The sequence below is a fragment of the Mus musculus genome, chromosome 9 (assembly GCF_000001635.26).
Source record: "Mus musculus strain C57BL/6J chromosome 9, GRCm38.p6 C57BL/6J".
Taxonomy (NCBI): Eukaryota; Metazoa; Chordata; class Mammalia; order Rodentia; family Muridae; genus Mus; species Mus musculus.
Window position 1 is genome coordinate 106,722,183 of NC_000075.6, and position 13,552 is coordinate 106,735,734.

Genomic DNA, 13,552 nt, shown 5'->3' on the forward strand with positions numbered 1-13,552 from the left:
TATTGATCTGTTTTAAACTTCATGTCTTGAAACATAAAAGAGGAAAAGTCTAAGTCAGAGGACCCTACCATCATTAAGCTGCCACCAAGGCCTCTCAATGGTCAAGTGCTACTGGCCCCTACATACACACACACACACACACACACACACACACACACACACACACACACACACACACACACCCTTCCCTACATTCATTCTGTGCTTTAACAGTGGGTCTGAACTGCCCCTTCACTACTGTGTTTTTGGTTTGGGTTTTTTGGTTTTGTTTTGTTTTGTTTTGTAGTTGTTGCTGTTTTGAGACAGGGTCTCCTTATGTAATCTAGCTGGTCTGGAACTCATGGCTCTCTTGCCTCAGCATCCCAAGTGCCTGATTGCAGGCATGTGTCACAGTGTGTGCCATCTGCACTTTTAATGATGGTTCAGAGATGGCCACTTTTCTCCATTGGAAAGGACATTTTTGCCCAGATTAATTTTTCTGTTATAACTACTAGTAATACTCTCCAATTCTCCTTACCCAGAACACAGCTCACCGTATGTTTCTTCTCATGTGAGAGGGCTTCTGAGCTCGCTTCTTTTTGGGGTCCTCGGATGCTAGGATCTTGCCTTGGTGCCTAAGCTGCTCTGAAGGCTCAGACTGAGATGAGGTAGTTGAAGTGCACCGCGGCGGCCGCTGCCCATCTTCCCCCAGCTGGGCATGCTCAGTGCCACACATGCCTTCCAGGGATGTGTCTAGAAAAAACGGGGGAGAAAGAGGTAGCTTACTGGGGACAGGGGAAGAGGTGGATTTTGATGCCAGACATCCCAAGGTTCAAATTACAACTCTGCACCCAAGGTGATATCTCTCTGAATGCCAGTAGATGTACCTAAAATAAAGACAATGATGCTCACACTTCAGAGCTATTGAAGACTAGAGAGTGTGTGGACCTAACCTAGACCTACTCCTGACCAGAGAAGGGCGCATAACAAATGACAACATTCATTTAGTGGTATGACAGGAGTTGGGAGACCTCTGGCCTCAGAATGCTCACAGAGTGCTGACTGTGCTGGTGCATGCCTGCATCCCAGCATTTGGGAGTTGGAGACAACTCACACTACTCCTTTCAGTGCTTGGCGTAGTTAACTTGTTCAACTTGTCAACTATTTAGTGTAGATTTACAAATGGCAAGCTCTGCCCCAGATGTATCAACAGATAGTTTTAAGACTCCCTTCAAAGAATATTGTGTTCTACAAAAGATGGCTCATGTATATTGAGGCACAGACAGCAATATGTACTGAATATTAAAGAAGGGGCAAGTCACCATGTGGTGCTAAGAACTAAATCCAGGTTCTCTGTAAGAACAGCAAGTGTTCCAGCCCCAAAGTAAGTTATTTTCTTCAGAAGACTCTTATGTAGGGGATTTATTCAGACTGATTTTGAACCTCCTGCTGAAAGTAATGAAACAGAATGGGAAATATTACACAGGAGAGCCGTGTCAATCTACCTTGTCATTCTATGCTGAACAGTTTAGGAGGCTGGATTTATCAAACAAGATTATCTGTGTCCCTGCATGCTTGGAACTATGTCCTTGGACCCATGACACTGTACTGAAGTAAAGCCTGTTTTTTTTTTTGTTGTTGTTTTTAAGCCTGTACCAGTTCACGGTCTTAAATCTTAACAATAAAAAGAATTATCTTGAAGGAGGAGTGGAGTCAAAGTAGAACACTAAGTCTTTTAGCTGCTCTCCCAAGATTGTTTCTCTTGCAAACAGCTCTGAAGAAAAGCCAGGCAACTGTCTGCCATTAAAAGAACTATCTTTCAGTCAAGTATAGTGGTGCACACCTTTAATCTCAGCACTCAGGAAGCACAGGTAGGCAGAGCTCTGTGAGTTTAAGACTGACCTGGTCTGCATAGTGAGTTCTAGGACAGCTAGAACTACATAGTTAGGCAGTATCTCAGAAAAAAAGAAATAAACCAATAGATAAAACAAACAAACAAACAAACAAACAAAAACCCTTTCCTTTTAGCACCCTTTACTCTCAAATACAGACGCACATTTTCACAACTGTCCAACTCTCTGTCCTAATTTCTTATCTCCTAAAAGAGAGAGCCATCAATGTGGTTGAGGGGTTGTTTTTGTGCACCGTCTATTTATTTAGATGCTGAGTACTGAGTCCAGAGATCTGGTTGCAGTCTGGATGTTGGCATTGTCAAGTATCTCCTGTCTTGTTGTTGTGTGAAAAATGTTTTTCATCGCCTCTGACTGCTTAATAAAGAGTTGATCAGCCAATATTGGGGCAAGAGAGAATAAAGAGTGAATTCTGATCTCAGTGAGAGGGTCTCTGGTAGAGACCAGCAAGAGAAGAATTTGCCATGAGCAGGTGGCCACGAGAGGGTTAGTCCAGGAGGACACCAACGGAGCAGGAACAGTCAGGGCAAAACCAAGATGGCAGGTAACACCATGTGACTGGGAAGTAGCATAGTCAGGTTAGAACAGATGAGAACTCTGCCCAGCTATAGTGCAAGGAGCTATTAATAAACACACCAAGTCTCTGTGTCATTATTTTAGAGCAAGAGCAGGCATTGAAAAGCCCCGAAGTTTTACACATCAATCCTGACTCCCAATCCCACCATGTCCCAAGTAAACAGCTGCGTAGATAGCAGATCCCCAGGAGGGGGCTATCCACTGTTGAGTGAGCACCTACTGAGGTGGCTTATTGGGGGTAGATCAGATGAAAACTGCAGAATGGCCTACTACTCTTGCAGCTGAGCTGGGACTGGACAACCTAGTGTTCTTTGCTGGTTCTCTGGCCTGGTTTTACAATAGCTGAGTTGTCTTCTCACTGAACTATACCCCATGACGTGATAATGACCTTTGATGCTCTCCAAATCTTTTTATGTTTTGTTTCTATTTCACAAGCAAATTTATTGAGTAACTACTTGGAGGACCAGTTGGAATCAAGGTTAAAGAGTAGGCAGACAGGACAGAGTCAGAACAGGGGGCAGCTCTGCAAGGTCAAGCCAAGGGGGCTGAGATTGATCTGCTGGACAGTGAGAACCTGTTGCTAACTGTTGTTTCCTTGTTCTGCCTGTCATGCTTCCACATAGAATAGGCTGATCTTGGGAGGAAAAAAGCACAACTGTTAGTCTTTCAGAGTTACAGACAGATTTACTATTAAATATCCATTCCAAACTATAAGGCCTATTACCTAGGGTTTAGCAGGGGTTGGGGTTGGGGGGCAGGGGGCTGAGTATAGCAATAAAATCTTTTAAATGCTCAGAAACTGGCCAGTTGTGGTAGGCCCACCTATAATCAAACAAGAAGGTAAAAAGTCCTACGTTCTGACATATAACAAATGTAATTAGTATCTGCATAGCTTAAAAGTCAATGGCTATTACTACCCTGGCTAAGATCATAGGTTCAGACCTGGGCACAAATACCCCTGAACTTTCTCCCTGACCTGAATGCCTTGAACTTTCTCTTTCACTCAAGTCACCTATGAGTAGCAATCACAAGTTATATAAACAAAGACCACTTGCATAAGCTTCTTGGAAATGAGTTATAAATACCACCATCACCAAAAATTTAACTGATAAACCTTGCATGGGTGGCAAGGGAGAGAGACAGGACACACCACCCCGCACATTTCATTTAGTAAGTGCACAAATACATATACTTCTAGGGATCACCCCTTTCCCTCTATACTGAGAGACCAGTGGCCTCTAAAACTCAGCATTTCCTACTAATGTCCTGTGATAAAAATGCATGATAGTGGTAAATGCATTATATAATGATAAATGCTGGGTCAGGAGTGGTAGCACATACAGGTAATCCCAGTACTTGTAAGACTGAGGCAAGATGACAGAGAGAATGAAAACATCCCAGACTCAGATACTTCCTCAAGAAACAAACGTAAAAATTATGCATACACTACAATCCATGGGCTATATGCACCAAAATTTTTATACCCTAATCTCAACACATTTGAAGTTTACAAAATTGAAAAAGACAAAGAAATTATGTTAAACAAGACCACATGAGTATAATCAGTGAAATCTAGAATATATAAAACTATAGAGCCAGTAAATCCTTTTCCTCAGAAATAAACTGCAAGAAAAAAATATATAAGGGAGGCAAAAATCAATAAATTAAAAAGATGTAAAAGGATACCAACCATATGTGATTCTTGTGGAAATGTAAATAAATTAACAATAAAAATAATTTTAAAGATAATTGAGGATCATCTCAGTATTTCATAATATAAACAACTACATTTAAAAAGTTTAACCATGTGTATATGTACAAATCTGACTGAAGGGTATGTTACACGCTTGTGGGTGCCTGCAGAGGGAAAGTGTCAGCTCTCCTAGAGCAGGAGTTGCAGGCAGGTGTGAGCCTGCTAGGAACAAAACCCAGGTCCTCTTCAAGAGAAGTTCACAACTACTAAGGCATCTTTCCAGACCCAGGAGCTCCTTTTATAATTTGAAAGCTAGGCACAGTGGCCCATGCCTGTGCTTCCAGCAGCGGAAGGCAGAAGCAGGAGGCTTGCACTGGACCAAGTGTGAGGCCAGTCTGGTCCACCTGGCGAATTCCAGCCCGAGGTACGGCTCTAATCAAGGGGGAAAACGGTTTATAATGTTAAGGATGGAAGACCTGAGAACAAATGACAGACTGGCTTGCTGGAATAGAGCTGGAAGCAGACAGAGAGTTCATGTAGGGAGTTGGTCTGATATTGCTGTGTATTCAAATGCTAAATATGGCTACCAAGATCTGGTTGCTCCTGACCAGAGATAAACCTTGCTTACAGCCTAGGCTAGGCAGAAGAGAGGGAGGCACAGAGAAGGTTCCTGGGCTTGGGTTCTCAGGCAGGGACTAAGAGACAGAGGAGGAAGGAAGGAGGTTGCCATGGGGTTAGTGGATAGTGAGGGCACAGTCACAAGGACTGGCCTGATAGAGTAGGAGTGGCCCAGGCAGAACCTGGCAAGCGATATCTTAGGGATCACCACAGGCAAATAGACAAAACAGCATAGAGGGCTGATGTCTGCCCAGCTCTAGTGCTTTAAGGTTTATTATGAACCTAAAAGTCTCTGTGTCTTTTATTTGGGAACTAAATGATCTGAACTGGGGTAGAACCCCAAATATAGATATTTAAAGGCAACAGGGGGTGTGACAACCCCCAAAATAATAATAATCACAGCAAGTTCATCCTGTCACTGTGTTCACTATCTTTCAAAATTGCATAATTTAAATAGTAATTTATCTCTAACTTTTGCAGTGCAGAGAGTTAAGCATACAGTATTGGACAGACTAGATCAGTGCTCTGTTGCTGGGCTATATGCAAGTGCAACTTTTTAAGTTTTAAGGGAAAATAAATTAAATGAGCACTAAACTCTCAACTACCTATATGCTAATTTCTCCACATTTGTGAATATATATTTATATATTTCATATACTGATTAGTGAGTATATACCTTCTTGAGTTCTGTTAGCTGCCTCATATATGTAAATTTTAAAAAATTTTTATTTTGTGTGCATGTGAGTGTGTGTGTTCATGTGCAAACATGCATGTGTGGAGGTCAGAAAACAACTTGTGGGAGTTGGTTCTCTTCTTCCAACATATGGGTTCTGGGGTCAGACTTGACTATCAAGCGTAACAAGGAGCACACTTACCCACTGAGCCTTGTCACCGGCCCTGTATCTGAGTGCTTCCTTGACAAAGAGTGCACAATTGCCACGTGCATGGCACACTGTAAGCAAAATCACCTAGCACCATTCTCTTGCTGCTGGGCATGTTCTTCCTTCCATTTGCATGTACAGTGGTCTACACGCCTTTGTATATTTTCCCTTCCTTTATTTTTATTCTATTCTATTACCACTGGAGTAATAAATAGTGCTTTAGTGTTCAAGTATCTGCAAATATCTTCAATAGTGAATCATATAATAAAAATTTACATTCTACAGGTAATAACATCTCCATCACAGATATTCAACTTTATCATTGCATCTCATAAAAAGCCACACATAAACAAGTGAGAAAAAGTGTTGCAATAAATAATAGTTACAAAGTTAACCAAAAACATTTTTTAAAGGTGCAAGGTTGGAAGATTCCTATTTTTATTTCAAAACTTAGTACAAAGCTGCAATATTCAAAAATGAGGTACTGGCATGAAGCACACATGAAGACTAGTGAAATACAAGTTAAAAAACAAACTTCCATAAGACGAGATCAAAGTGATTTTTACAAGGGTCTACAGAGCGAGTTCCAGGACAGCCAAGGGTACACAGAGAAACCCTGCCCCAGCCCTGAGAGGGAGGGAGAGAGGGAGGACTGGCAGGGCGGTTCATGCCTGTAGCACAGCTCTGAGGAGGCCGAGGTGGATGATCACTGAGTTCAAGGCCAGACAGACCAGACTACAGAGTGACTTCTAGGTTTTCCTGAGCTATAATAATATAAGGTGAGACCTTACCTCCCCCCCCCCAAAATTTTTTTACAATAATAAAGATATTCAAGCATACATAATATATGCTATTTAAAATTTTAATTCTTTTGTGTACATATAATTATATTTGTGAAAATTTAAACATATTTGCACATTGAAGTATATATGCTTGTTTATTTTTACATAAAGAATAAAATCTTGGGCCAAGGAGATGACTCGGTGGATAAAGTATGAGGAACCAAGTTTAGATTCCCAATACCCACCTAAAAACCAGACATGGCAGCATGTACCTACATAGTCAAGAGACGTGCCCCAGGAACTTGCTGGCCAACCAGCCAGCCTAGCTGAGATCTAGGTTCAGTGAGAACAATAAAGAAGTCACTTAAAGTTGACCTCCAGTCTCTACACATGTATGGAAATAGTAGTAAATGGTATAAAATGTAGAGCATCTTAAATGGGTTTCAGAGTTGATCAATAAAATTTAATTTTATAATCAATGCTGAGAATACATGTGTACAAACGTATAACACAGGGTAGCAGAGACAGGTTTATAGTCAGTTCAGAAGTTGTTGGATATTCTGTCTTAATCCCAATCAAATTTTTGCTTAGCATTTCCCCCAAAGCCAGCCAACATTCCAGTATGGAAGAACGACCAGCTGTGACTCCCCACCCCTAGTTGAAGAGCTATTGACAATTGAAGGTTTCTAAGAGGGAGAGTCAGGATTGGGGGTTTGCTGTTGTTTTAATTTATTGTGTATAGGTACTCTGCTTGCCTATATGTCTGTGAACAGTGTGCATGCCTGAAGATGCCAGGAGAAGGCATCAGATCCCCTAGAACTAATATTACCAACAGCTATGAGCTGCTATATGGGTGAAGGAATTGAACCTTGGTCCTCTAGAAGAGCAGCAATGTTCTTATCCACAGAGCCATCTCTCTAGACTACTGTCATTTTTAAGGGCCATGTTCCTGGAAGATGTGCCCAAACGCCAGTGGTTGGCCCCACACCTGTGAGTATACAGCCAAAATAAATTGGACTTGGAGAACCTGGCAATGGTGGTAAACATCTTTAATCCTAGTACTTGAGAGGCAGGCAGGTGGATTTTTCTGTAGCCAGACTGGTCTATAGAGCACACACACACACACACACACACACACACACACACACACACACACACGAAAAATAGACCTGGAAGGTTAAAATTTTAAAAAGACAAAGTTAGGAGAGCATGAGGGAATAGGGTTGGATCTGGGAGTAGTTAAAGGAGGGGACTGGGTGTGAATATGATCAAAATACATAGTATCCATGTATGACATTTTCAAAGAATTGATAAAAATAAATTTCCAAAATAATTGTTCCTTTTCTATTTCGCTGTAAGTCCCATCACTACTCCTAGCCTTTAATGGTGACCTCACCTTTTATAAATTTTATAACAAGTTTAAAGATAAATGATTCATTACATTTTTTAAAATCTCATTATGTAACTTAGGATGAACTTGAACTCCTGATTCTCCTGTCTCTACTTCCTGAATGTTGGGATTACAGGTGTGCACCGTAAACCATATATTTTTTTAATGGTACTACCATCCAAAGATATACTGAATTTGATTAGATCTGATGCCCTCTTCTGGTGTGCCTGAAGATAGCTACAGTGTTCTTACATATAATAATAAATAAATCTTAAAAAAAAAAAAAGAAAAGAAAGTAAAGTTTACGTCTGTCACATCAGAATAAAAACAAAAGGGAGTGGTGGAGAAGGAACACACGATGACATGTTCTGCTGCCACTGAGTAACACATGAAGACATGTCCTGCTGCCACTAAGTAACACATGAAGACATGGCCTGCTGCCACTAAGTTACACACAATGACATGGCTTGCTGCCACTGAGTAACACACGATGACATGGCCTGCTGCCACTAAGTAACACACAATGACATGGCCTGCTGCCACTAAGTAACACACAATGACATGGCCTGCTGCCACTGAGTAACACATGAAGACATGGCCTGCTGCCACTGAGTAACACACGAAGACATGGCCTGCTGCCACTAAGTAACACACGATGACATGGCCTGCTGCCTTGAAGCCTGTTGAGTTAAATCCCAGGACTCACACAATGCAAGAACAGAAGCAACTCCTACAACTTGTCCTCAGACTTCTACATAGGTGCGTACACTTCCCACACGCACACATCAAGTAAATAGCCATATGCTGCTACAGAGCCCCAGTCAAGCATTGAAACGGCAATTGAAACCACTGAAGCTCACAGGGAGCTAGACTGTCAACACTAGGAGACAGTTTCCTACTGGAGCACAGAAAGCTGCAAGTCCAAGTGAGGGAGCCCAGGAGTCTGCAACGGCAAGACCGGGCTATCCGTGCACACACCAAGCTGGACTTAGAAGACAGGGGCAGCAGAAAAGCAGAAAACCCTAACATTTAACAGAGCTGGGGAAGCAGTGGGAGTTTGGGAGCTGCAGAGCTGTCCGATCTCCTTAGCACCTCATTAGCACCCCTACAGCACAGCTGAGGCTATAGGAAGCTCTCCCTTAGGAATAACTGCCCGAGTAAGTCCTAGGCTAGTCCTTCCCCAGTCCTTTTTTTTAAAGTTTAAACCCAAAGATTCTCAAACTAAGGTGATCAATCAACAACTGAACTGCTTGTTCAAATTAGAATGAACAGTCTTCTGAGAAAAAAAGATTAGAACTGCATGATAAAATGTGTACAAAGGAATTTTTGTTATTATTTGAGACTAGGGCCCTCTCTCTCTAGAGAACAGGCTAGCTACCCTTAAACTCAAGGCATCCTCCTGCCTTACCTTCCCAAATTCTAGGATTACAGAGTAAGCCACTATATCCAACCAAATCTTTAAAATTCACTAGATATGCAAATAAGCATAAAATAAGATCTATGGTAAAAAAAAAAATGTAGTGTGCCTGTAGCCCCAGCTACCCAGGAGGCTGAGACAGGAGAATCATTTCAGCCTAGAAATTCAAAACTATCTTTGAAAATAATGAGATGTCATCATAAAAAGTAGAGAAGTGGGGCTGAAGAGATGGCTCGGCAGTTAAGAGCACCAACTGGTCTTCCAAAGGTCCTGAGTTCAAATCCAAGCAACCACATGGTGGCTCACAACCATCCGTAACAAGATCTGATGCCCTCTTCTGGTATGTATGAAAATAGCTACAGTGTACTTACATATAATAAATAAATCTAAGAAAGAAAGAAAGAAAGAAAGAAAGAAAGAAAGAAAGAAAGAAAGAAAGAAAGAAGAGAAGAGAAGAGAAGAGAAGAGAAGAGAAGAGAAGAGAAGAGAAGAGAAGAGAAGAGAAGAGAAGAGAAGAGAAGAGAAGAGAAGAGAAGAGAAGAGAAGTCCTGTATAGTGGTGAATGCCTGCGATCCAGCATTGTGGAGGTAAAGACAGAAGATTAATAGTTGAAGGCCAATCTCAGCTACAAAGTGAGCTTGAGACCAATCTGAGCTACATGAGACCCTACAAAATTACAAAGAAAAGAAACTTTAATGGGCAAGAATGTTAGTCAGCCAGTTAGGACCTTCCTGAAGCCAAAAACAGAGCAATAATAAATATTTCTAAACTCTTTGGTTTTAGGAGTGATTTAAGACCAGCCTGGGCTATATAGGAATATGAAGTAATAAAATAAAAGTAATTTAAAAAATAAAATAAAAGAACCCTGGTGATGGTGGCACATGCCTTTAATCTCAGCACTTGGGAGGCAGAGGCAGGTGGATCTGTGTAAATTCAATCTGGTCTACAGGGCAAGTTCCAATACACCTAGGACTACACCCTGTCTGGAAAACAACAGAAACTAGAACAAGCATAGAAGGCATCGTAGCACATGCCTGAACTTCCCAGCACTCAGGTGTTGTCAGAGGAATCAGAAATTCAAGGTCATTCTTGGTAACAAAGAATTTGAGACCAAAACAAAACCAAGAGTTGATTTTACAAACACTCCCTTCTTCAAGCCCCACCAGGCCCCCACCAGTCCCACCCTGGCTAAAATGAACCCTCCTTCCACTAACAGGGTTCAGGCCTATCTTTTATTGTCTACACAATTCTTACCAAAACATGGAGGGATTCTGTACATTTATTTTGGGGGAGTACCACTACATGTGGAAGTCAGAGGTCAATTTGTGGGAGTTGGTTTTCTCTCTCCATCATGAGTCCCAGATATCAAATTCAGGTTGTTAGGTCTCCTAGACCCAAAATTATTTGAGGGAGTCTCTAGTAAGGGACTGCCTAGATCAAACTGGCCAGTAACCATGTCTGTGGGGCCTTTTCTTGTATATGAGTACATTGTAGCCATCTTCAGGCACACCAGAAGAGGGCATCAGATCTCATTGTTGATGGTTGTGAGCTACCATGTGGTTGCTAGAATTTGAACTCAGAGACTTCAGAAGAGAAATCGTGCTCTTAACCTCTGAGCCATCTCCCCAGCCCCTGTGGGGCCTTTCCTTGACTGATGATTGATGTGGGACAACACCATCTCTGGGCAAGAGAGCCTGAGTTGTAGCCTGAGTTAACCAAGAGCTGTCTAATTAGACTTAAGGCCCATTTAACAGGAGAGAATTCATGCTTGATACTGTAAATCTAGCCAACTATACTCATGGCTAGAACAGTCATGGAAAAGTCATAGACACTAGAGGAGAGCTTACTACTGCCACTTTCTTAAACCAATATCATTTCTGTTTTCTAAGTGTCTATCCTTATATCAACAAATCAGAGGATCTCTCACCACCAGGCAGGTTGGCACACATGTTTAGTCCCAGCACTTAGGAGTCAGAGGCAGGCAGATCTCTGAGTTTGAGGCCACTCTGGTTTACAGAGCAGGCCAGCCAGGGCTACAGAGAAACCCTGTATGGAAAAACAAAACGAAACAAAACAAAATAAAAATTGCCAGGAGGTGGTGGTGCATGCCTTTAATCAGAGGTAGAAGCAGATGGTTCTCAGAGATCAAGGCCACTCTGGTCTACAGAGTGAGTTCCAGGACAGCCAGGGCTACACAAAAAAGAGACTCTTATTTTTTCATCACAGAAGCATCTATTTGCAACATACAGACACTAGAGATTCCAACTGGTCAAAATGCAGAATATGACGTGCTCAATAATCCCAACTGACACATCTGCACTGCAATCTCTAGCCCTAAAGGTCAGGGAAAACAGTGAAAAGGGGGGCAAGGAAGATTCTAAGACCCAGAGGCCAAGGGTGTTTGTTGATAGATCATGTCCCCTAGACATGACAAGGAAAATATACCCATGAACTCTCAAAACTAGAGTTGCCAGAATCAGACCTGTAAAAAGACAACACTAATTGACATGCCAGTGCAGACAGGGGAAATTTCACGTGGCTCTACCCAGATGAGAACAGCTCAAGAAGTCACTAGATACTGAAAGCAGGAGAATCAGATGCCTCCAGGGCCACACCCCCACACAGGATCCAACCCTAAGTGATCAACCTTGAAGCATAAATATACAAACAAAGCTAAATAGACTACATAGGTTACATATACACATATGCACACATACATACATGCATATAGACAAGTATGTGTATATCTACATAATGTAGATATATGCACATATCTATATACATGTAACAATAATAATTAAAGAAGAGATCATGAATTTAGTGGAGAGCACTGAAGGAACTGGAAGGGAAATGAGAAAGGTGAGTGATTTAGAAGCAGTGCCCAGTTATGAAATTCTCATACAAACAAACAAACAAAATCAAAAATTTCAACGTGTAAAAAAGTAAATTCACTGTATAATATCTTGCTAATCTACTGTGATGTTGTGGTCCATGTTTTCTAGAAGTTAGAGCAATGTTCATAATCATAAAACATATATTTGGCTCATTGTAGACATTTGTTGCCACTTTTTGTATAATGTTAGTAGTTATTTGAAAAAATAGTAAAATATTTGATGTTGCAATTTAATACACACACAGTGATCTACAGCCAAGTTTTGCAAAGAAAGCAAAAAAAAGCAATTTTATGTCATAAGATGAATAACTGAAGATTAATGAACTGAATATATTATTTTAAAAACAAATAAATATAAATAAGTCTTGCAGCAGCAGACGCCTGCCATGGTGAGGCATGTCTTTAATTCCCATACTCTGAAGAGGTAGAGGCAGAGGCAAATAGGTCTCTGTAAGTTCAAGGCCAGCCCAGTCTACATAGATAGTTCCTGACCAGCTAGGGCCACAAAACTGAGATACTATATCATAACACAACTTTTTTTTTTTTAAAGATTTATTTATTTATTATATGAAAGTACATTGTAGCTGTCTTCAGACACTTCAGAAGAGGGAGTCAGATCTCGTGTACGGATGGTTGTGAGCCACCATGTGGTTGCTGGGATTTGAACTCTGGACCTTCGGAAGAGCAGTCGGGTGCTCTTACCCACTGAGCCATCTCACCAGCCCCATAACACAACTTTTTAAATAAAAAGGTAAAACAAGAAATTAGGGGGCAAAGGCCCAATGCTAACTCTTTTTTGTTTGTTTGTTTTGTTTTGTTTGTTTTTTTTCGAGACAGGGTTTCTCTGTGTAGCCCTGGCTGTCCTGGAACTCACTTTGTAGACCAGGCTGGCCTCGAACTCAGAAATCCGCCTGCCTCTGCTTCCCAAGTGCTGGGATTAAAGGCGTGCCCCACCACCGCCCGGCTCCCAATGCCAACTCTTACAACTCAAGAAACAACTTAAGACAAGAAGTAGTCGTCCTGTAGATTCAGCCCTCAGAGAGGAACTAATACAGATTCTTTGTAAATGTTCCCAAAGTTTCACAGGTTGCCTCAGCCTCAGCACCAGTGCCTCTTGGGTCTGCCAGTACCCTGGTTTGGAGCTGTCCTACGCACTGCAGTGTGTCCGATGACCTCCCTACTTCTACCCACAGCAGGACTACTCCTCCAGCTGCAACAACCAGCAGAGTCTGTGAGACATTGCTAAACATTCCCTCAAGACCCAAGTCACTCCCTGTGAGCTTTAACAGAATCCAGGCTAAAAATAGTAAAGAATCATTTGTAAACAGAACAGATCTTTTCAGCCCAGTGGCAAAGAGATTTAATTGACTCTATCCAATACCATCATAAAGATTTTTTTGTGGCCAAATACCA

At 41.5% G+C, this 13,552-nt stretch overlaps 1 protein-coding gene across 1 annotated transcript in view; it reads right to left on the bottom strand.

Annotated features, from left to right (window-relative positions):
• Positions 1-13,552, bottom strand: part of Rad54l2 (RAD54 like 2 (S. cerevisiae)) — a 101,134-nt gene that overhangs the window by 34,103 nt on the left and 53,479 nt on the right. The window contains exon 3 of the mRNA NM_030730.2: positions 534-732. Coding sequence (NP_109655.2) covers positions 534-732 — 199 coding nt within the window. The remainder of the gene's footprint in view (positions 1-533; positions 733-13,552) is intronic.